This window comes from Pan troglodytes, chromosome X, assembly GCF_028858775.2.
Source record: "Pan troglodytes isolate AG18354 chromosome X, NHGRI_mPanTro3-v2.0_pri, whole genome shotgun sequence".
Taxonomy (NCBI): domain Eukaryota; kingdom Metazoa; phylum Chordata; class Mammalia; order Primates; family Hominidae; genus Pan; species Pan troglodytes.
In genome coordinates, this window is record NC_072421.2 from 150993979 (window position 1) to 151014176 (window position 20198).

At 61.3% G+C, this 20198-nt stretch overlaps 1 protein-coding gene across 8 annotated transcripts in view; it reads left to right on the forward strand.

Annotated features, from left to right (window-relative positions):
* The window catches only part of ATP2B3 (ATPase plasma membrane Ca2+ transporting 3), a 65340-nt gene that overhangs the window by 10552 nt on the left and 34590 nt on the right, over nucleotides 1–20198 (forward strand). For 5 of the 8 annotated variants that reach the window (XM_016944507.3, XM_016944505.3, XM_016944502.3 and 2 more), the window contains exons 2-8: nucleotides 7892–8225; nucleotides 13109–13306; nucleotides 13419–13676; nucleotides 14074–14199; nucleotides 14794–14919; nucleotides 17851–17892; nucleotides 19597–19761. In XM_016944507.3, coding sequence (XP_016799996.1) covers nucleotides 8018–8225; nucleotides 13109–13306; nucleotides 13419–13676; nucleotides 14074–14199; nucleotides 14794–14919; nucleotides 17851–17892; nucleotides 19597–19761 — 1123 coding nt within the window. In that variant the 5' untranslated portion in view covers nucleotides 7892–8017. The remainder of the gene's footprint in view (nucleotides 1–7891; nucleotides 8226–13108; nucleotides 13307–13418; nucleotides 13677–14073; nucleotides 14200–14793; nucleotides 14920–17850; nucleotides 17893–19596; nucleotides 19762–20198) is intronic. The other 3 variants (XM_054677033.2, XM_016944506.4, XM_054677034.2) reach the window with 1 other exon arrangement.

The following is a 20198-nucleotide window of genomic DNA, read 5'->3' on the forward strand; positions in this document are numbered from 1 at the left end:
TTTCAGGGCAGTATAACTTGGCAGAGCAGCAATGTCGAATCCTCTGGAGCTAGACCACTTGAGGTCATGTTGGCCTCTGCTCCTGGCTTGCCGTGTGACCTTGAGTAGGCTCTCTAACCACTCTGTGCCTGAGCCGCATGTGCTCTTTGGTGGGGAGGGCCACCCCATGCTATAGAGGCTGCTGGCAGAGTGATAGTCATTCTGCCTCTCGTCCGTGGCTCTATCATCTCCCTTCTGCCTCAGCTAGAACTTCTAGGACAATATCACCCCCCAGGGAGCTCAGGGGAAAGTGGGGGTTTGGTAGGTCCTGGAGACCTCAGGGAGGCCCCCTGGCTGTCCCAGAACCAGGCTGGATTTGGGTTAGGAGTGAACATTTACTCAGGCTATGGGCTTGGCCTATCTAACAGAGACCCAGCATAACAGTGGCTTCAGTGAGAGAGAATTGACTTCTTTCTCATGTAAGAGTCTAGGTGGGCAACCTAGGGCCAGCGCAACACCTACTTAGCCCTCAGGAATCTGAGCTCCTTTGATTGTGTCATACATGGACTCCATGTGCAAGATGGCAACAGATAGATAGCTGCGGCCGCACCTGTCCCCACATCAGCATTCCAGCTGGCAGGAAGGAGGGGAAGGGCAGAGGAGAACACATTCCTTCTCTTTAAGGACATGGCCCTTGAATTCGTCCCTGTCACTTTTGCTCATACCCAGTGGGCCAGGACAGAGTCAGATGGTCATGGTTAGCTGCAAGGGAGTTGGGGGAATGTAATCATTAGCTGGATGACAAGACACTTAGCTGAAAATTAAAACATGATGTAGGAAGTGGGAGAGTAGCTAGCAAGTTTCTGCCACACACCTCTGCAGATTCATTGACACCTCCTCAAGACACATTTGAGAAATGGAAGGTACCCATCTTGAGGCCAGGCTTTCCCCAGGTGACCTGGCCAGCCCTTCTGGGGATGGAATGGGGTCAGTACCTCTGAAGAAGTGCAGCAAAAAGAGGGGCCATTTGTGAGCAAGAGGGCAGGAGCAGTGGTGATGGCCTCTCTCCACTGATCTGGTCCTGTGCCACCAAATAGGGTACCCACCTGGCTGGGCAGGATATGGGTGGTGTTAAAAGTCACAGAGGCTGCAGGGTGCGGGTAGGGTGTGTGGGGAAGGGTCTGCTTGGGTTTCCATATCCAGTAGGGGGGTTTCCTGGAAGTTAAAATCCATACAAGCGAACTGCTGGCTGATTGGGCTGGTCAAGGCAGTGAAACTCCTGCAATCACGGCGTGTGGCTTGGGCACCACGGGAGGCCATTCAGGCCCAGTGTCCACCACCCTGGACACAGGGCGAAGTGGCTGGTGGGGGCTGCTTGCGTGTTCTATTGTGGTGGCATAGACATCACCTAAAATGTACCACGTTTACCATTTTTAAGTGTGCGGCCCAGGGGCAGAAGCACATTCATGGTGCTGTGCAGCCATCACCACCATCCAGCCACAGAACTTGTTCTTCTTTCCAGACTGAAGCTCTGGACCCGTTCAACCCCAACTCCCCACCCCCCAGCCCCTGGCACCCACCCTTCCACTGTCCGTCCCCTCAGATTTCACAGCTCTCCTATGAGGCCCTCACAGGAGTGGAATCCTACAGTGTTGGCCTCTCTGTGACTGGCTCCTTCTACTGAGTCCAACGTCCTCAAGGGTCATCCATGTTGAAGCCCGTCTCAGAATGGCCTTACTTTGTAAGGCTGAGTCCTATTCTATGGCCTGGATGGGCCACATGGTATTTATCCAGCTGCCTATCCATGGACATTGGGTTGCATCCACCTTTTGGCTATTGTGAGTAATGTTGCTATGAACTTGAGTGGACAAATACGTTTGTGTCCCTGCTTTCAATTCTTTGGGGCCTACCCCAGCAGTGGGGTGGGTGGGTCCTATGGGAATTCTACTGCTTTCCACAGTGGCTGCACCGTCTTCCATTCTATGGCGGTGCTTGTTTGAATGAGAATTCTGGGCCAGCCCTGGAGCCTCTGAAGGCAGGCAAATGTGTGGTCTCGAGCTTGACTAGACACCCAGATCCCCCAGGGGTTGGGGTGCTTTATAGCGTTCTGGTCCTCCCGCTTCTGAATGGGAAGCTCTGGACCCAAGACTCTGTATTCGTGAAGTTCCCTGAGTGGGGAGGGGTGCCCACCCAGGTCTGGCATGGGCTGCCGTAGATTAGACTAGAGCGCTGGGCCACCTAGGGGCCAGGAGTGCTGCAGAAGTGCATCCACCCAAAGGCGCAGGCTGAATCGGGCAACCTCCTGGGCTCCTGCCACCTCCAGGGTGTTTCTGTGGGTTCCAAAATCCTCCTTGTCTGGACCCTTGTTAACGAGGACTTCCAATGCCTGTGTCTTTCTGCGGCACCCGGCGCCGGACAGGCGGTTGCTTTGGCTTTGCACGCAGCTGCCAGTGGGTCCCCAAGGTGGCCCCTCCGGGGCTGCCCTGCAGGGCAGAGCTTCAGGCAGGTGGGTGCATGCAGGAGTGGGGAGGGGGCGCCATGGTGATGGCTATTGTTTTTGCCCAAAGCTGTTCCAGGCATGAGAGCCACTCGTCGTGTGTACAGATTGTACCAGGAACAGGGGGAGGAAGGAACAGAGCACTGGGGGCCGGTGGGGGGCAGAGGGGGAGCCTGTCCCTTTAAATCTGTTTTCTCGGGTTTTATTTCCTTCTCTTTTCCCATCCTCCTCCCTCCACCAGCACAAGTGGAGCCGTGAGGGCCCAGGAGCTGCAGCGACGGTGCCTCTGAAATATTAATGAGGCTGTTCTCTGCCTCAGCTCCTTCCCTCCCCCTTCCCTGGCTGCATGCAGGCCTTGTCCTTGGAACCCTCCTTTCCCCTCCCAGGTGGTCGCCAAGGTGCGTCAAGCAGAGGGGAGGGGGCAGGGGCAGGCAGGAAGGAGAGGGCCTGGCGCAAGGGCAGGAAGATGTGGGGAATCAGGGATAAAAGGGGTCTCCCAGGTGCACACCAGCCACCAGCATCTCGACCTGCCTAGGATCATGCCAGGCCCAGGAGAGGGCAGGGTGGCTGCCAGACTGGGCGCCCTCCTTCCGTGCCCTCTCCCCACCTGCTCCCCAGCTGGTCTAGGAGCCCACCCCGGGCCTGACCTACGAGGCCTGGGCCACACCTCTCGCTGTTGCCTTGGCTTGCTTTTCCTCTCTGGGTTCTGCCGAGCCTGGCCTGTGTTCTAGGAGCCTGGAGGTGGAGAGAGATGGGGGACTATTGTTTTAAGGAATCCCCGTAGTGAGTCACGTCGCTGAGTGATGGGCCCTGCTGAAAGGCGGGCCCTTGCTTGGTGGGTCTGTAGGGAGCAGGTGACGGACAGTCTGCCTCCAGGAGGGCCCACGGTGGAGGGCATGTGCCCACGTAGGCCCCCAGGCATCCACCTCCTGCCCTCTGCCCCTGAGTTCTGCTTCCTTCTTGCTTCGGGGCCACGGCATCCTGGGCCTGGCTCTGGCTTCCAGATGGTCTGAATGCCCAGGAGCCGCATGTTCTCATCACTGAGGGTCCAGTGACTAGGGAGTGACTCGGGAGCTGGGACTTCCTGGCAGTACATGCCCCATCATCCCTGTGGGGATATATGTCCACGCGGACCCCAGAAACTGAAGGGGTGCTCGACTGGGGTGCCGTGGGGCTGTTTTCAGGAAAGAGAATGGGGTGAATCCCGATGCGTGCATCACCTGAGATCTGGAGGACAGTGGTGGGATCTCGCCCTCCATCTGTTCTCTCCTCCATAAAGGCGGAGCAGGTGGCCGAGTGGAATGCAGCCTGGGCCTGCTGGGGAGGCTTTCAGGGGTGTCATCAGAGCGTCCCAGCAAGGGCGGCCATGACCCACCTCAAGTCACATGGAAGGCAGGGCTGGGAGAACCAGGGCAAAAGCAGGAGGCTTCCTGAGCCTCAGTTTCCCCCTCTGTAAGGCAGGGACAGTTCTCCTGGCCCTCGTAGGGTGTTTCCAAGGGTGCAGTGAAAGAAACATGTCTGTCAAGAGCTGGCATGCAGATGTGGGCTCAAAACTCAGTGTGTGCCATGGGGTCCTGAGAGGGGCCCCATGGGAGCGGGGGTGCCCCCTACTTAGAAAGTGCCGAGCCTTCTGGAGGATGCTGGGCTGCCCAGGGCCTGGAGGAAGTCCATGGGGGATTAAGCTGGAGGTGCCAGGAGACCCCCAAAGCCAGGGAGGGACAACATAGGGGAAAGAGGACCCCTGGGTCTCTGGTCAGGTGGGTTTGAGTCACTGGGTGGGGAGTAGGCACTCTGAGCCTAGTTGGGAGGTGAGGGTGTCTGGGCCCTGCTGGAGAGAAGAGTCCAGAAGGCGGTTGAGTAATGGGCCTGGACTTGGGCCATCCCCTCCAGCAGCCCCTGGAGGCAGCAGCCAGGGACCCCCCTGGCTGTCTCCCACCACGAGGCCGGCCAGTCTGTGCGGGGATGGTGCAAACGCCGGAAGGTGCGAGGCCCCCTCTGTGGAGGTTCTCATTTCAATTAAGCCAATTAAGGTCAGAAAGATGAAAGAGCACAGACATGGTATGTTCCCTGCCCTTTTGGTGCCTACAGACCATTCTCGGCAGCCAGCCCAGGCCGGAAACTCTGTCAGGCCTGCAGAACTGATAGGCCTAGTCACTTCGGTTCTTGGCCATTTCGGCGATGGCTGCTGTCTTTATTGGGCCTCAGGGAGGCCACCGCCCAGGCGTATATAGAACCCAGAAAAGCAAAGTATATGCCATTTGGTCTGTACAGCAGCCAACAGTCGCTCTAAATGGGCCTTACTTTAACTGATGGATCCTGTCTGCCCTATAGCCTGGTGCAGAGCACCCCGACCCCACCCTGTCCTCCAGGATGGAGACTCCGCCTCCCAGGACTCCAAGTTCCTCCCCTGTGGGCCAGGCCCCCATTCACTCATTCCTCCAGGCCCCCGGCCACATGCGGGACTGACCACGCGGTCGACTTCCTGCCGACTCCATACCACGTGTCTCAAAGAGCTTAGGACCCAGCTCGTGGGAGACATGCTCACAGATCATTGCAGTGCCAAGCAGAGTGAAATAGGAATGGGTCGTGGGATTATAGACTCAGGCGCAATCAATTTTGGCTGGGGAACTGGCAGAGACTCCTGGAGAATGTGCCACTTGAATTGTGACTAAGAGGATTCATCGGAGGTCAGCAGGTGGAGCTGGAACAGAGGGCTTGCGGTCAGGGCTCAGAGCTGGCAGGGCTGTGTGGCTGGGGTGGGAGTGGGGCTGGGAAGTGCTCAGAAGGAATCTGGCCTTTTGCTTGATGGGGATGGGAGACTGAAACAGGGGCTCGCTGGAGTGATGGTGCCTGAACCAGGAAAGTGGTGACTCACAGCAGGGTCATGACCAGTTGCTGGACTAGAGAGAGACCTAAGAGGTGGTCCACAGGACGTGGAGCTTGCTTGCTGAGGGGTGGGGATCCTGCAGTGGGGAGGGCCAGCAGGGCCAGCCGAGGAGAAGGAAGTTGGCCCCGGGACCATGGCAGAGGGCACTGCCCTCCCCATGAGTCACTGTGGGTCCACTCAGACACAGCCATGGCTGCACCAGTCAGGAGCAGCTGTACGACCTGGTATGGTTCTGTCTGGGCCACCGCTGTGGGGTCAGGGGCAGGGACCGGGTGGGGGAGGACAGAGCTGGCCTTGGGTATGCCATGGTCAGAGGAGGGAGGATGAGCACGTGCCAGGGGAGGGCCACCAGGCCTCGGTGACCGTGCCAGGAGGAACCCCTGCTCTGAGGAACAAGCATTTCTGTCATGGCCGTGTGCCACCCAAGAGCCTACCACACAAGCCATTCACTCTGTCACCCGCTGGGGGCACAGAGCCTGAACCTGACAGTGGCACAAAGTTGCTACATGGTGGGATTGTTGAGGCATGAGGTGACTGGAGCTCAGGAAGGCAGGGAGAAGGCGCCCTGGCAGGCGCACCGTCACAAGCAAAGGTCCTGGGGTGGGGAGGGGAGGCTGTCTCGAGAAGACGAGGAGTCCAGGTGAGAGCCGAAAGCTGCCATTGCTGCCTTGAGGGGTCAGAAGCGGGACACCCAGCTGTCCTCTGGCTCTGCCACTTCCCCAAGCCAGCCTCAGTTTCCCGCATCAGAAAAGCAAGGGCAATTCGTCCACACAGCACCCCCAGAAGGAGCCCGCCTCACCTGGGACAGCTTCGCTTGCTGTCCTGGCCCCCTCTCCTCAGCTTTCACTCCTTCTAGTCTTTTCCCCCCATGCCTGTCCCCAGACGCCTTGCCTCACCTTTGCCCCAGCTGCAACCCCACAGCTCTTGGCCCTCGGGCCTGCTGTTTTCCCTGTCCCAGCTAGAGAGGGACGGGGTTAGTTGAAACTTGTTGAGCACCTGTCCCAGCACATCAAGCCAGTGCCAGGCATGTAGTAGCTGCTCGGTGAATATGTGTCAGGTGACCAACTGCAAGACAGGGCAGGGAGAGGTGGGGAGAGAGGACGGCACAGGCACATGGCCATCATTTTGTCCCCACATCTCCCAGAAGTGAAGGCTGCTTCATGTGCAATGTGTCGCGAGAGTAAACACGCAGGTGCCCACGCTTTTCAAACATGGGTCACTGTGGATGGATGTTTCGTGAAGTATCCACCAGGGCCTCTCCTGAGAATAAGGCCATGGACTTGGCCGTGTCTGCTTTGGCTGCCTGAGGGCTTTCTCCCCTTTCTTCAGGGCTCTGGGCCACTCGTTTCCAATGGATGCTTCTGAGCCAGGAGCTTCCCCAGAGACGGGGGGTCAGGGCCCTGCTGAGCTGCCAGGAGGGCTCTTGGCTGATGTCAAGGCCAGGCCATGTGCACTGAGGCCATTTCAGTTCCATGAGGATGTGACAGGCTTAGCTCGGGCCGGGAAGGAGCGGAGAGAGAGGAGCTGCAGTGGGCCCCGCCAAACACTGTGATGGCTGCAGGAGGGGCAGCCTGGGCCCTAGCGGATCCTTGGGTAAGGTGACGGGGACAGGGAGAGGGATGACAACTTTGCGATGCTCGGCAGAGTGGGGCCAGGGCCGTGGCCTGGATGCTTTCAGTGTGGGGAGACTTTAGCTCCTTACTTTGTCATCTGGAGGGAAGAAGAGCGTGGAGGGGAGTGGGTGGCACCATGCTGTGGGCTGGGACATTGGCAGACTCGCCAGCGACCTGTGGCTGCTTTGGCTTTCTCCTGTGTGCCCTCTCCTCCTCTCCTCCTCAGCCACTCCCTTTATCCCCTCCCTCTTCTCCCTCCCTCCATCCCCCTTTCCCTCCCTCTCTTTGCCTTTCCGTCTTGTCCCTCTCTCCCCTCCCCTGTTTCCCACCCTTCCTCCGGGCCTCCTCCTTTCCTCGCCCCTGGCCCCCCAGGTACTCTCAGGGCCACAGAAACCGTGAGCCACTAAGGCCACACCAGAAGACCACCAGGGACTCATGGCATGCCCGCTGCACAGGGCGCATCTTAACCAGGCAAGAGCAGGGAGTGAACCGGAGTGAACAAGCCCAGGACTGGTGGTGGGGCACGGGCAAGACCAGCCACTGATCAGTCCCAGCACGCTGCCCTCACTTCAGCGTGGGTTCCCGAATGGATCTGGGGGGCAGTGACAGCCTCTGCCTCCAGCTAGCTAGTGTTAGCCACTGCAGGGTCCTGGCAGGAGGCATCGACCCTTCCCCTCCCCCACCTGGGCAAGCCCTCCAGGTTCTGGGCACCCATGGTGGGCAGGACCCAGGAGTGGCCTGGCTGGTGGGGCCTGGCAGAGCATGAGGGCCACTGGCCCAGCCTGGGAGGTGATTTCTGCACTTTGAGGGTCATGGCACAGACTGAGTGAAGATTTGCCGAGAATATTCTGGAAGATGGGACCTCAGTTTTGTCTCAACCACTCCCCTGGCTTCTTCTCGCCTCCGTCTCCCCAGGTGTCCACGCTTAGCAGCTTTCTCACCGCCGCCAAACCTTGCCTGGGCACTGGGACCGTGGGTGGCCACCTGTCCCTAGCTGTGGCTGAGCCAAGATTGCACTTGTGAGAAGGCCTGACAGGCAGCATGGGCGACATGGCCAATAGTTCCATCGAGTTCCACCCCAAGCCCCAGCAGCAGCGGGATGTCCCCCAGGCTGGAGGCTTTGGGTGCACGCTGGCGGAGCTGCGCACCCTCATGGAGCTGCGAGGGGCCGAGGCGCTGCAGAAGATCGAGGAGGCCTACGGGGATGTCAGCGGGCTCTGCCGGAGGCTGAAGACCTCACCCACAGAGGGTAAGTCCCTCTCAGGCTGCATGCCACCCAGCCCTGCTCCCAGCCTTCAGAGGAGCGACCTGAAGACATCCTTAGCCCCAAGGCTGGCCAGGGTCAAGGGCCACCTGTGCCCCTCCTCTCAGCCATTTCCCTTGAGGGGGAGATGCCCTGGGTAACCTGACCTGACCCCCTCATCTCCACACCTCCACAATCAGGAGTTCTCCGCTCTATAGAGCGAGACTGGGGAGGAGGAGATGGGAACTTCATGGGACACACACACAGGCGGAATGGGCCCCAAACAGAAACCCTTCCGAGGAACAGGGCAGGGCAGGGCAGGGAGGAGGAAGACAGCCCCATCTGTATATTTGGGGATTTCCGGTGTGCTCAACCCTGTGTTCACTTAAGGGGGATCAGAACAGGAGGAAGGGATGCAGGGTGCAAGCCTTCGGAGTTTCGGGTGACCGGGGCCTCTCCTGGGAAGAGAGAGGATGGCCTGGGGATGGCACAAGCCATTTGGGTCTGGCAGGAAGGGGTGACCGAAGCTGGGTCACGGGAGGCCCAGAGTGCTGATCAGAGGTGGCACTGACTGGCCACAGGCTGTCCCAAAGAGGCACAAGCCCAGGGTAGTGTTGGTCTCACTGCTGAGGGAGGCTCTAGAAAGCCCGGTGAGCACTGTCTAGAAAGATCTGGGGCGGAGGCCTGACTATCCCTGTGGGAGGCAATGTTCCACTCGGCCTTGTGAGGCCTGCCCAGCCCTGGTTGCTGCGGTCTGCCATGAAGCGGGGACCCCCAGGAGCCAGGCCCAGCCCCAGATTCCAGGAGCCACAGCATTCTCTGGCCCTGCGTGCCTGGCAGGGCTGCTGGGGCTATCCCAGCCTAGTGCCAGGCCTGTTCCCCAGCCAGTGCGGGCTGATTTGATCTGCTGCCCATCTGGGCAACGCCTGGGCCCACCCATCTCCTCTGCTCCCAGCCGCGAGGCTCCTTGGCACCTCCAGCCTCCCGCTCTGCCCTCACCCTCAACCCAGAGACTGTTCTCTTGTGGCTCCGGCCTCGGCCCTGTCTGTCTGCAGGTGGCACTCAGGCTGCAGGGAGGAGTGAAGATGGAGGAGGGGGGCTGCGGGCCAGGTCAGGAACTCCAGGGTCTGCCTGGGTCTCCCTAGCTTTGTGCCCTGGAGCTGATGCGCCCGTGACACCCGGCCTCGCCGCCGCACACGCCCTCACGGTGCAGCTGCTGCTGGGGCTGATGCCTTGGCTCTGCTCCCGAGCATCTCTTGCCTTCCCTCCTCCTTGCCCAGCCCCCGAGGAGGCTGTGGAGGGCCATTTATCCACAAGAGCTCTGGCCTCTCCCAGATCAAAGGAAGCAGATGGGCCTCAGCTGTCTGCTCTTCCCCTGTCTGCCAGGCCTTGTTAAATATTTAAAATGTCAAGGCCCCTGGGAACCTGCCCGATTCTGCCATGGAGCTCAGGAGCTCTTGCGTGCCTGTGGAGGCAGGGGCACGGAGAAGGGCAGGTGCACAGGTGGGTGGCTTGGCCTCTGACGGGCTTCCAAGCACCTGGGTCCCCAAGGCCACAGTGCAGGGAGCCGGCCAGGCCTGGATCTGCTGCCCACAGAATGAGCAGCAGAGGACCGGCCCCTCCCCTCTTCAACCCTCAAGGTCCTCGGGCTTGAGCTGTCGGGCTTGAGCTGTCTGGGTGCCAGGAGTGGGTGACTCGCTCCCCGCATCCCCTAGCCCGGCCGTGCACCCGGACCCTGGTGCTCAGACCTGCCTGCCCCTCAGTCCTCCTCAGACACAAGGGCCTGAGCCACGGGGGCAGCTGGCTTTGTTGTGCCCCAAGCCCCATGCCAATCCCCTGACAAGGTGGGCAGACATGGGGCTGCCCAGGAGGCAGGCACTCCCCCGTGGGGCAGGTGCTTTATGGCGCATAGTGCATTGCAGGAAGGGGACTTTATCTTCTGGCGGTACACTCATCAATCCACTGCCCTCCCTGCCTTGGGAGCACTCCAAGAGGATTCCAGAACCCATCCTGGAAACCGCGCTGCTGTTGTCAGGAAACCTGGGTCTCAGGCTGAACTCAGAGGTGGGTTCGCCCGGGAACCTGGCCCCGCCCAGTCCCCCTCTGGGCTCCACAGGCAGTTCTGGAAAGGAGGGGGCGGATTCGCTGGGAGCCGACACGAGATGCTCCTAATCCAATTCCGATGGCATCTGGCCTCTGCTCCGGGCAGGCCGCCCATCTGTGTCCATGCCAACCGGCCAGCCCCTGCCCCCATGCCCTGGACCTGGACTGCCCTCGGGCCTGCTGGGGAAGCATGTGCTCAGAGCCAGAGGGGCCGCAGCTGTGTTCCTCCTCCCCGTCAATGGGTGCTGCAGCGGGGCAGCTGTCGGGATCCCGAGCCCACAGGAAGGCTACAGCTGCGAGGGCAGGTCAAGGCCAAGGGAGAGGCTGGCGAGGGCGAGGGAGCTCCTGGGGAATGGGCCAGGGGTCCCGGCTGCTCTCAGGGACAAACTGGGCATGTGAGGAGGGGCAGGCAGGAGAGAGACTCGCATGGAGGCTCCAGGCTAAGGGCAGTGGAGACCCCAGGTGTCTGGGGAGCCCTCCCCTGCTCCTCTCCCTCCGCAGAAGCCCCACGGTTAGCACGTGCTTCTTCTTAAGTCACTTGGGGGGTCTTGTACTCCCTAGTACTGTCCCCACCTGGCTTAGCTCCTGTAATTCCAGGAGACAGTCCCAGTCCAGAGCGAGGTGCACACCCCTCAGTTGGGTCCCTGGTCCCCAGCCCCCTCCCCACCACCCAGGAGCTGAGGTCGTGCGTTAACCCCAGGCTCCCGATTGGGGCAGGCTCGGGCCTCAGCAAGAGGCCTTTGGCTCCTGAAGAAACCTGAGCCAGGGGCAGAGAGGCACGGACAGCTGCGGCTCTTCTGGGTGGGGAGGACGCCATGTGGCCATCGCCTAGCTGGGGTGAATGAGCCACGGTTGTGCGGGCGGCAGCTTCTGTTCCACTGCGGCCAGGGCTACCCCTGCCCCTCCTCAGAAGCCCCAAGGTTAGCATGCGCCTGTTCTCCGGTCATCTGGAGGGTCTTGTGTGCCTTCCCAGACCCACTGTGAGTGCCCCATGGGCTGGGGCTGGGCTCTCTGGTCATCCCGTCCCTGCAGCAGATGGCAGGCGTGAGCCCAGCTGCCCAGGGCTGGGAGCTGCAAGCTGCTGTCTGTCCACCAGGTGTCAGTGTGGGTCTGGTCACGGCCGCGACAGCACTGGGCGCCGGGTGAGCGCCCGGGAGGGCTCCTCGGGATCAGCCGGGGCTGAGAATCCTGGGGCCAAGGGTGGGGCCAGAGGAGGGTGTCATCCCACATGCCTGCCCCGGTAGAAGGTGGCTGAGTGGGTGTCCAGGCCCGGATGCCAGTCACGCACGTAAGCTTCCAGTACCTTCAGGCCAAGGAAGACTGAGAAGTGAGCGTCCTCAAGGATGACAAGTGACAGAATTGGATAGGGACAGGTGGCTCTGATTGTGAAGGCAAAGCCAATTTGGGGGCTTCTGAGTGGCTTTGGGTGTCATTCAAGTCGCCATGTAGACAAGCTGTGAGCCCTGGCTGAGGGATCAAAGTTGGTGCTGGAGTTGCATTAGAACCAAGGCGGCTGGGTCCTGAGGGCCCTGTGATCACCGGGTCCTGTCGGGCAGCGTAGGTTCTGTCCTGACCTGGGCCACAGGCCAGAGCTCTGACTCATGGTGACAGGGCCCTCTCCACCTCCGGCCTCAGTGGCCTTGTCTGCACCCTGCAGAGAGCAGCTGATGAGCAGCCCAGGGTGGGCAGTGTCTCCCCGACCCCTGCGAGGCCATGCAGCCCAGAAAAGGCTTGAAGACTTCCCAGTCCCCTCCCTCAGCACCGTGACTCCGGTTTGGCTTCTCCCCGCCTGTTCCCCACCAGGAACCCACTCCCATTCCCGTGCCTCTCTCTCTCCTCGCGTGACACCGTTCTTCTTCTTTGGGTCTCTGGACCCAAGAACTTGCATCTCCCATTAGCTCTCATGCTCCCTCCCCACTGCTTCTTCCCCGAGAAACTTCTGGAAAGTAAGCCTCCGCTCCCTGTTGCCAGCAGCCACAGGCACCCTGGAGACTCCTGATCCCTCGGCACTGGCCGTGCTCATGCCCCCATCCCTCGGGCCCTGCCCACCCTCTTTGCAGGCTGTCCCTGCCCCCACAGGTTGGGCTGTGTGACACTGCCAGTCTTTGGGACCGGCTGGCCCCATCTTACAGAGCTGGGGAGGGGGGTGTTGGTGACAAGCCTGCTCAGGGAATTCATAGGCTGGGAGCTAGAGAGGTGTTTCCTGACAGGCACAGAGCCCTGGCCTAGTCTTTGGCATCTGGTGCCATCCCAGCCTCCCCTGATTGGTGGCCCTCCCCATGTCTCCACTAAAGTCCCCTGGACACTCGCTCTCCTCCCCAGGGGACCATTGGCTGTACTCTTCTGTCCTGTCTCCTAGCAACCCTTGTTGACCTGGACATACCCTGCTGGGTCCCCTCTGCGCCCCCTTGTTGGGTCCTGTCCCCTGCCTTCCAGTGCCCCCTCAGCGGTAGTGTGGAGGTGGCCAGGAAAGCACAGGGACCTGGGACCCGCTGGAGTCCAGGAGCCTCCTGGCCTGTTTTGTCATCTGTGTGTCAGGAGGAGGATGGCTAGGGACTCCCCATGACAGCAGCCAGAGAGCCACGTGCTCACTCCCACGTGCACGCCCCCAGCAGTCTGCAGAAAGGCTCCTGTCTAGAGGGAGAGCCAGGCACTGGCCAGACGGCCCCAGAGGGCTGCTGCCACCCCAGGAGCAGTCAGTCAGGGCCACATAGGAGGCCTGGGACACACAAGGCCGACCCGTCCCATCCCATCCTCCCCTTCTGTGCTTCCGGGGCACCATGCAGGCCTGGCGGACAACACCAATGACCTGGAGAAGCGCAGGCAGATCTACGGGCAGAACTTCATCCCCCCAAAGCAACCCAAGACCTTCCTGCAGCTGGTGTGGGAGGCCCTGCAGGACGTGACCCTCATCATCCTGGAGGTGGCTGCCATCGTCTCTCTGGGCCTCTCGTTCTATGCGCCGCCAGGAGAGGAGAGTGAAGGTAAGGCCCGGGGACCTGGGCTGGAAGGAGGAAGAGGCATGGGGCTTGAGATGAGGGACGGTCACAGGATGGTGATGTCTCCTCCACTGCTTCCCTTCTGTCCTCCGCACAGCCTGTGGGAATGTGTCGGGAGGCGCAGAAGATGAGGGCGAGGCCGAAGCTGGCTGGATCGAGGGGGCTGCCATCCTGCTGTCCGTCATCTGTGTGGTGCTGGTCACGGCCTTCAATGACTGGAGCAAGGAGAAGCAGTTTCGAGGCCTGCAGAGCCGAATTGAGCAGGAGCAGAAGTTCACGGTCATCCGGAACGGGCAGCTCCTCCAGGTCCCCGTGGCTGCGCTGGTGGTGGGGGACATTGCCCAGGTCAAGTACGGTGAGTGCCCTGGTCTTCACCCACCCTGTCAAGGAAGCTCGGCTCCTGCTTCTGGGGAGGGTGAGCCAGAGGAGACCCCCAGCACAGGTTCTCCCCGGTGGCCTGGGTGTCGTCACCTGCAGGAGGCGGGAGGTGGCGGGGGTGGGGGAGGTGGGGGAACACGGGGCAGGGCAGAGTGGTAGAGTTTCAGACACAGCAGGCCCCCGAAGAATCAACTGTCCCCACAGCCTCCACGGCGGGCTTTCCCCCTACGAAGGATGCAAATGTCCTCGTTCCCCAGAAGGAGGAGGGCTCCTGAGTCCCTTTCCCAGGCGGCCCATGGCACCTGACAGGACCTCCCCTGGGGCAGCCGGGAGGAGGCGGTGGGGAGAAAGGCCTCTGCTTCCCGGTGCTCTAGGCGACCTGCTGCCAGCCGACGGCGTGCTCATCCAGGCCAATGACCTCAAGATCGACGAGAGCTCCCTGACGGGCGAGTCTGACCACGTGCGCAAGTCAGCTGACAAAGATCCCATGCTGCTCTCAGGTGAGGGCCACCCTCCCGGCCAGCCTGGCACCAAGGGGCGTCAGCAGCCGTGTGTCCCAGCATCCTGTCCAGGCTGCCTGCTGGGCTCAGCCTCCACCTCCACCAGGGCCTTCCAGCATAACCTTCAGGTTGGGAATCTGAAGACTCCGCCCGTCTTGAGGCCTGATGGTGGCAGCTCCAGCTACAGGGCGAGGAAGCTGGCCTTCCAGGCCCAGGAGAGTGCTTTGTGTCCTGAATGGGAAGCCCCAAGCGGAGAGGCTTGCAGGGGCCAGCACAGCGCTGTGCTTCTCCCAATCCAGACCCTCGACAATATCCAGTGGGGGTAGTGTTCCCTTTCCAGAAGGTTTCAGCATAGTCCGGTGTTTATCCCAGTTGGAAACGTAGTGTGAAACGGGACAGGAAGGCTGGAGGCCCTAGGTGGGCCCTGTGGGCCTCGGGGTCTCCTCCAAGCCAGGGAGGAGGCTTCAGTCTAGTTTTAAGGTGGACACCGCGTCCCTGCTTCCGGGAGACCCTGGGAGACAGGTTGTGGGCGCTGAATGTGTCTCCCACTGGGTGATACAAATTCCTGTCTCAGTCTCTGTGTTGCTGTTCCAGGCACTCATGTCATGGAAGGTTCTGGAAGAATGGTGGTGACCGCCGTTGGCGTGAATTCCCAGACAGGCATCATCTTCACGCTGCTTGGAGCTGGCGGAGAGGAGGAAGAGAAGAAAGATAAGAAAGGTAGCGCAGCAGTGCCGCCAGTCCCTGGTGCTGGTGGCGGCTCCTTCCACGCTGCCCATTCTTTCTTTGCGGGCCGGTGCCATTGGGGGCTCAGGGAGAGCCAGCCCAAGTGGGTGGGAGGCCGGGCCCTCTCTTTTGATTCTCCGTGGAGACTCCTCTTCTGAGGATATCCCCCCTGAGAGCCGGCAGGCCAAGGGCCCCTCCAGTGCCGTGGACGGGGAGTTTCCCTGAGACCACCATCCCCAAAGGCTCCGGGATCCCATACCTACCTGGACAGGAATGGCGTTAGAGGGACAGGAGCTACGGGGAGCCTCATGCTTACCCTCAGGGCCCGTGCCCAGTAAGGTGCCAAGGATCCCAGGCCAGCGTGGGAGGCAGCCAGGGAGGTGGGGGTCAGAGGTCAGAGGAGGCTGGGACAGGTGAGGGCCGGGCAGCCCACCTGTGGGTGGTGGCCCTGCCCTGGGGCTTACAAAGCTAGGCAAGCCCGAGCCAGGAGGGCCCATTCCTCGTCCTGTGGCTGGAGCTGCCACCATCAGGCCCTGCAGCGGGCGGAGTCCTCAGACCTTCTAACCTGAGTACTATTCAGGGAGGCCCTGATGGACAAGATCGAATGGCTGCCACAGCCCCTTCTGGCTGGGAAGCCTTGCTCTGGCCTGGACTTGCCTTCTGGCCTCGCCTTCTGGCCTCTCCTGCAGCCAAAACATGGTAGGGAGCCGCACCCGCATGGGAAAGCTCTGCTTCCTGCCAGTGACCTCCAGCCAGGGCCCTGGGGCCAGTGCACGGGATGTGGGGGCGTGGGGGCGTGGGGCGGGCAGTCAGGGCCCGGGGAAAAGGTCAGCCCTGAGCCCAAAGCTCCCTGGAGGCAGCAAAGGAGTAGCTGGATGACCCTCTGTGGCCTAGAAGCTTCGACGAGCCCTGCCTTCTGGCAGCCTGGGCCTGTGTCTCCCTGCACCGGCTCTTCTTTGTGGCACCAAGTCCTGTAGGGCTCAGTGCAGTGTCTCACCCCAGTGAGTGCCCTGGGGGTGCGCAGGCAGATGGGCGGCCCTGGGCCTCGTCTGGGCTGGGCTGGAGTCCCTAGGCCTCTGTCCTGGGAAGCCCAGCTGCCCCTGCCTGGGCTGCCTCCTCATGCCTTGCACACAATGGCCCTCTCCCATCGTCCACGGGAACCCACGCTCCTCTGGAGTCTCCAGCCGCCCTTCTCAGGCTGCTCACCTTCTCTGTACCTTAAATGAGTGTGTCCTTCCTAACTGTTCCAGGCCTCTCCTTTTTTTTTTAAATTGACAAGACCATTCAGCCCCTCCCAGGCCCCACCTGGCCCTCCTCTCCAGCACCCTCAGGCTGTCCTACTTAGGAGTCAGAGCTAGAGGGCTTCCTGGAGGAAGAGAACCCTGAGGGGGCCCTGGAGGGAGAGCAGCAGCTGGCCAGCTGGGGAGAGGGTACCAGCAAGACCAGGGGGCTCCCTGCTCGCCCTCCCCGTCTCTCCCACCCCATCCCCATTGTTTGGCGCAGCCTGCCCGGTACACGCTTAGGATACTTGCCTTCTACCTGCACCCAACCACCTATTTCTTGTCTCTTGACCTTGACTCCTATGCACCTTTCTCCAAGTGTGCTTCTCCTCCTCACCTTCCCCCCACTCCTGTCTCTTCCGGCGGGGCCCAGCCCTCCTCTTCCAGCAATGCTCATCCCAGACTTCCCCCTGCCTCCCTCCTCCAGAGGCCTCCCAGGGCCTGTGTGCAGGCTGGGTCCAGAGTCCATGCTTCCTTCGGGCCCCCACGGCCCCAAGGCTCTGCCATCTCCCCTGCTGTGCTGTGCGGTCATCGCACTGCCATCTTCTGTCCATGGGGGTCTCCCCTCCCTGCAAGAAGGGCCCTCTGTGCCCACAGGAACCCTGGGCGGAGAGGGCCTGATCAATGCCCCACCCCTGGCTGAGTAGGGTGGGGGGGGGGCCCTCCCTGCTCCCTGGGGACCCCGGATCCCAACCCCAACTGCCTGGGAGTGCAGATGTGGCCCCCAGGAAGCTCCTCTAACTGCAGCTCTCAGAAGGGGTGACTGTGCCCACCACCTGAGCCCCTGGATAGGGCCACTTGGGGCCCAGCCTGGCCTTGCAGGGCTGCTGTGTGCCGGGGCTCAGGCTGGCACTCCTGCGCTGTAGCCCTGGGTTGACCAATGACCTAAAAGCGCCCCGCAGAGTCCTAGCGTCTCATTCCTTTGTCCCTTTAAAACACACACTGGGGCCAGGCACAGTGGCTCATGCCTGTAATCCCAACACTTTGAGAGGTCAAGGCGGGTGAATCACTTGAGGTCAGGAGTTGGAGAACAGCCTGGCCAACATGGTGAAACCCCGTCTCTATTAAAAGTACAAAAATTAACTGGGCGTGGTGGTGTACGCCTGTAGTCCCAGCTACTTGGGAGGCTGAGGCAGGAGGATCGCTTAAACCTGGGAGGTGGAGGTTGCAGTGCTCAAACACACACACACTGAGCTAACTGCTGGACGTGACTGCAGGGAAAACCAATCCCTAGGCAAGGGCAGCTGGGTGCTGTCTGCCTGGCTTCCAGGGGTTAGGAGCCATCTAAGTGAACCCCTTGAGCTGGTTTGCAGGGAGCAGACATCCCGACTTGGGGAGGTTCCAGCTTCCGGGAACCTCCCACTGCCAGCCATGTGTGACCCAGGGCCCTTCCAAGGCTGGCTTTAGGGGTTCACTGTAGGGCTGAGCTTAAGGCCGAAGGGGAGCCCTGGGCAGAGGTCTGGCTCAGGAATGCCAGTGTTCATGGTGACCGTGTGCTGGGAGGTGGTGACGGGGTGAGCCTGGAGAGGACGGGGCATGAAGAAGGCCACCAGCAATCAGGCCCCTCCTCCCCACCCCCTCTGCCACGCGGCCCCCGGGCTGGTGTCCTCAAGCCTTCGTGTCTGTCATCCCTCTTCCATTGTAGGCAAGCAGCAGGATGGGGCCATGGAGAGTAGCCAGACCAAAGGTAACGGGCGCCGCTGCTTGGGCACAACAAGCTTGGAGCCCTGGGGGTGGGGCTGGTGGAGGGCACAGTGTTGGGGGAGGGTCACCTGCCTCGGTGGCAGGAGCAACACTTGGAGACCAGGTGAGTGGGCTGGCTGCACAGTCCCGTCCCGGTGTAGAGGGAGGAGAGAGCACACCCCTGGGGCTGCTCAGGGCATCCTGGCCACAGACACTGCTGGCAGCTCAGCCCAGCCACCTAGAGGAGACCTTAGCCCAGCATGGGCGTAAGGATCACCTGTGAGTGGGCGCCCTGAGTCCACTCTGGCCAGATGAGAAAACTGAGGCCCAGAAGGGCTGACTCACCTGAAGCTCTGGGTCCCAGTCAGTGTGTTTCCCAGGCCAGCTTCTTTTCAGCCAAGCCTGTGGACCTGGGAGACAGAGTGGTCGGCTGAGGGCCAGAGGCCCGGCTCTCCTCTCAGCCCCGGACAGCTGGCAGGTGCCGACACCCTGGGGCCAGCATGAGCCTGGCTGTGAGACGCAGGAAGCAGGAGAAGGGGTGGGAGGAGCGAGGAGGAGGCCAGCCGTGGCCCACGGAGGACAGGAGATGTCGGCCAATGCAGCAGCCAGCTCTAGGTGCTGGAGTCCATGGGGAACAAGGCAGGTCCTGACCCTCAGGAAGGTCACAGGCAGAGATGACCCAGGCAACGCCCTGTGCGGAGCTGGGTTTGGGAGGGCAGTGGGGGGACAGCCCGATGGCTGCAGCCCTGGGTTGAGGAGGTGGCAGCAGGTGGGGCACAAAGCTGGAGGGGCCCAGCTGGGTGGGGCAATTGTGTCCTGACGCCACTGGGAAGAGGAGCCGTGGCGAATGGCCTCGGGCTGGCAGGTGAGGAGGAGCAGGAGGAGGCAGAGGTGATGGCGGTAGTGCCAAGAGCCCCAGTGGATCGGGGACCAGAGTAGTGAGGGAGAAAGACGAGTCTGCTCTCCCCAGGTCGCTGCGTCGGTCCCGGGGCAGAAGAGGGAGGTGGGGTGGCCAGGATTACTCTGGGTCGTGGAGTGGGTGCGGCCAGAGCTTGGCAGGGAGGGAGATGAGGAAGTGACAGAAGCAGAGGAGTGGGGAGAGGAGGGAGCCGGAGTGGGGGACGCACCACCACCATGTCGAGGGCAGCAAGGATGAGGAGCACAGGACCCACCAGGGAAGAAGGGAGAGGAGCCGTCTGCTCCAGGGGAGAGGCAGGGAGGGTGCTGGAGGGACAGATGGAGCCCGAACAGGCGCAGGGCTGGCTGGTGGGAGGAGAGTGCATGGGGCTTCTGGGCCTCCCTAAGGGAGGTAGGAGGTGGCTCGGACACCAGTAAGCAGATGAGTCAGCTCAGGGTTCTGGAAGATTCCTCGGGCCACAGGCCTCTGCTCTCAGGTATTATTTGGGGCATTCCAGCACCAGTCACCCTGTCTGTGTGCCCAAAAGCCTTGTGCTGTGTCTGTCCTCCCTTCTCCCGAGAGAACCATCTCTGTCCCACCTAGAACAGTGCTGGAGCCACCCCACCCACCCCAAGAGGGCCTGGGCTTAGGAGGCGAGAGAAGGGAAGCTGATAGACTTGGAAATAGGAGAGCTCCACTGAATCCCGTCTCCTCTCTATGGTGTGGCATGTCTTTCCCCACGAAAGCCCCTTATAACGCCTTCTCCCCAGCCAGGCACTGACCTTGGCCATGGGGTTCCTCTGTGTGCAGCTAAGAAGCAGGATGGTGCAGTGGCCATGGAGATGCAGCCCCTGAAGAGCGCGGAGGGTGGGGAGATGGAGGAGCGGGAGAAGAAGAAAGCCAACGCACCCAAGAAGGAGAAGTCTGTCCTTCAGGGGAAGCTCACAAAGCTAGCCGTGCAGATCGGGAAAGCAGGTAGGGACAGCAGGAGGTGGTGGGCCCAGGCCATTGACTGGGCGTGGAGGATGCTGGGCTCCTGGAGATGAGCCCAGGCTGTGTAGAGCAGGTGGGAAGGGATGTGGCAGGTGATGTGTGGGCCAGGCAGGCAAGGGCACAGGCCAGGCCGGCAGTGGCCATCAGGGCCTGGCGCAGCCCTTCCCTAGTGAGCAGAAGTCCCAAACCCTCGACGAAGGCCCGGGTCACACACTGAGCCACTGCCCATGAGGTGCCCCTACCCAAGGCTCCAGGCTCTGCCCCTGGCACACTCAAAAGGCAGCTGGGGGCATGCAGGGCTGGTACCCCAACTTCTGGGGTGCAGTGGGGGATTGATGCTTGCTAGTCCTCCCCAGCGGTGCTTCTCCTGCCATCAGACCACAAAGTCCACTCCCCAACCCCAGCAGCACTCCAGAAGA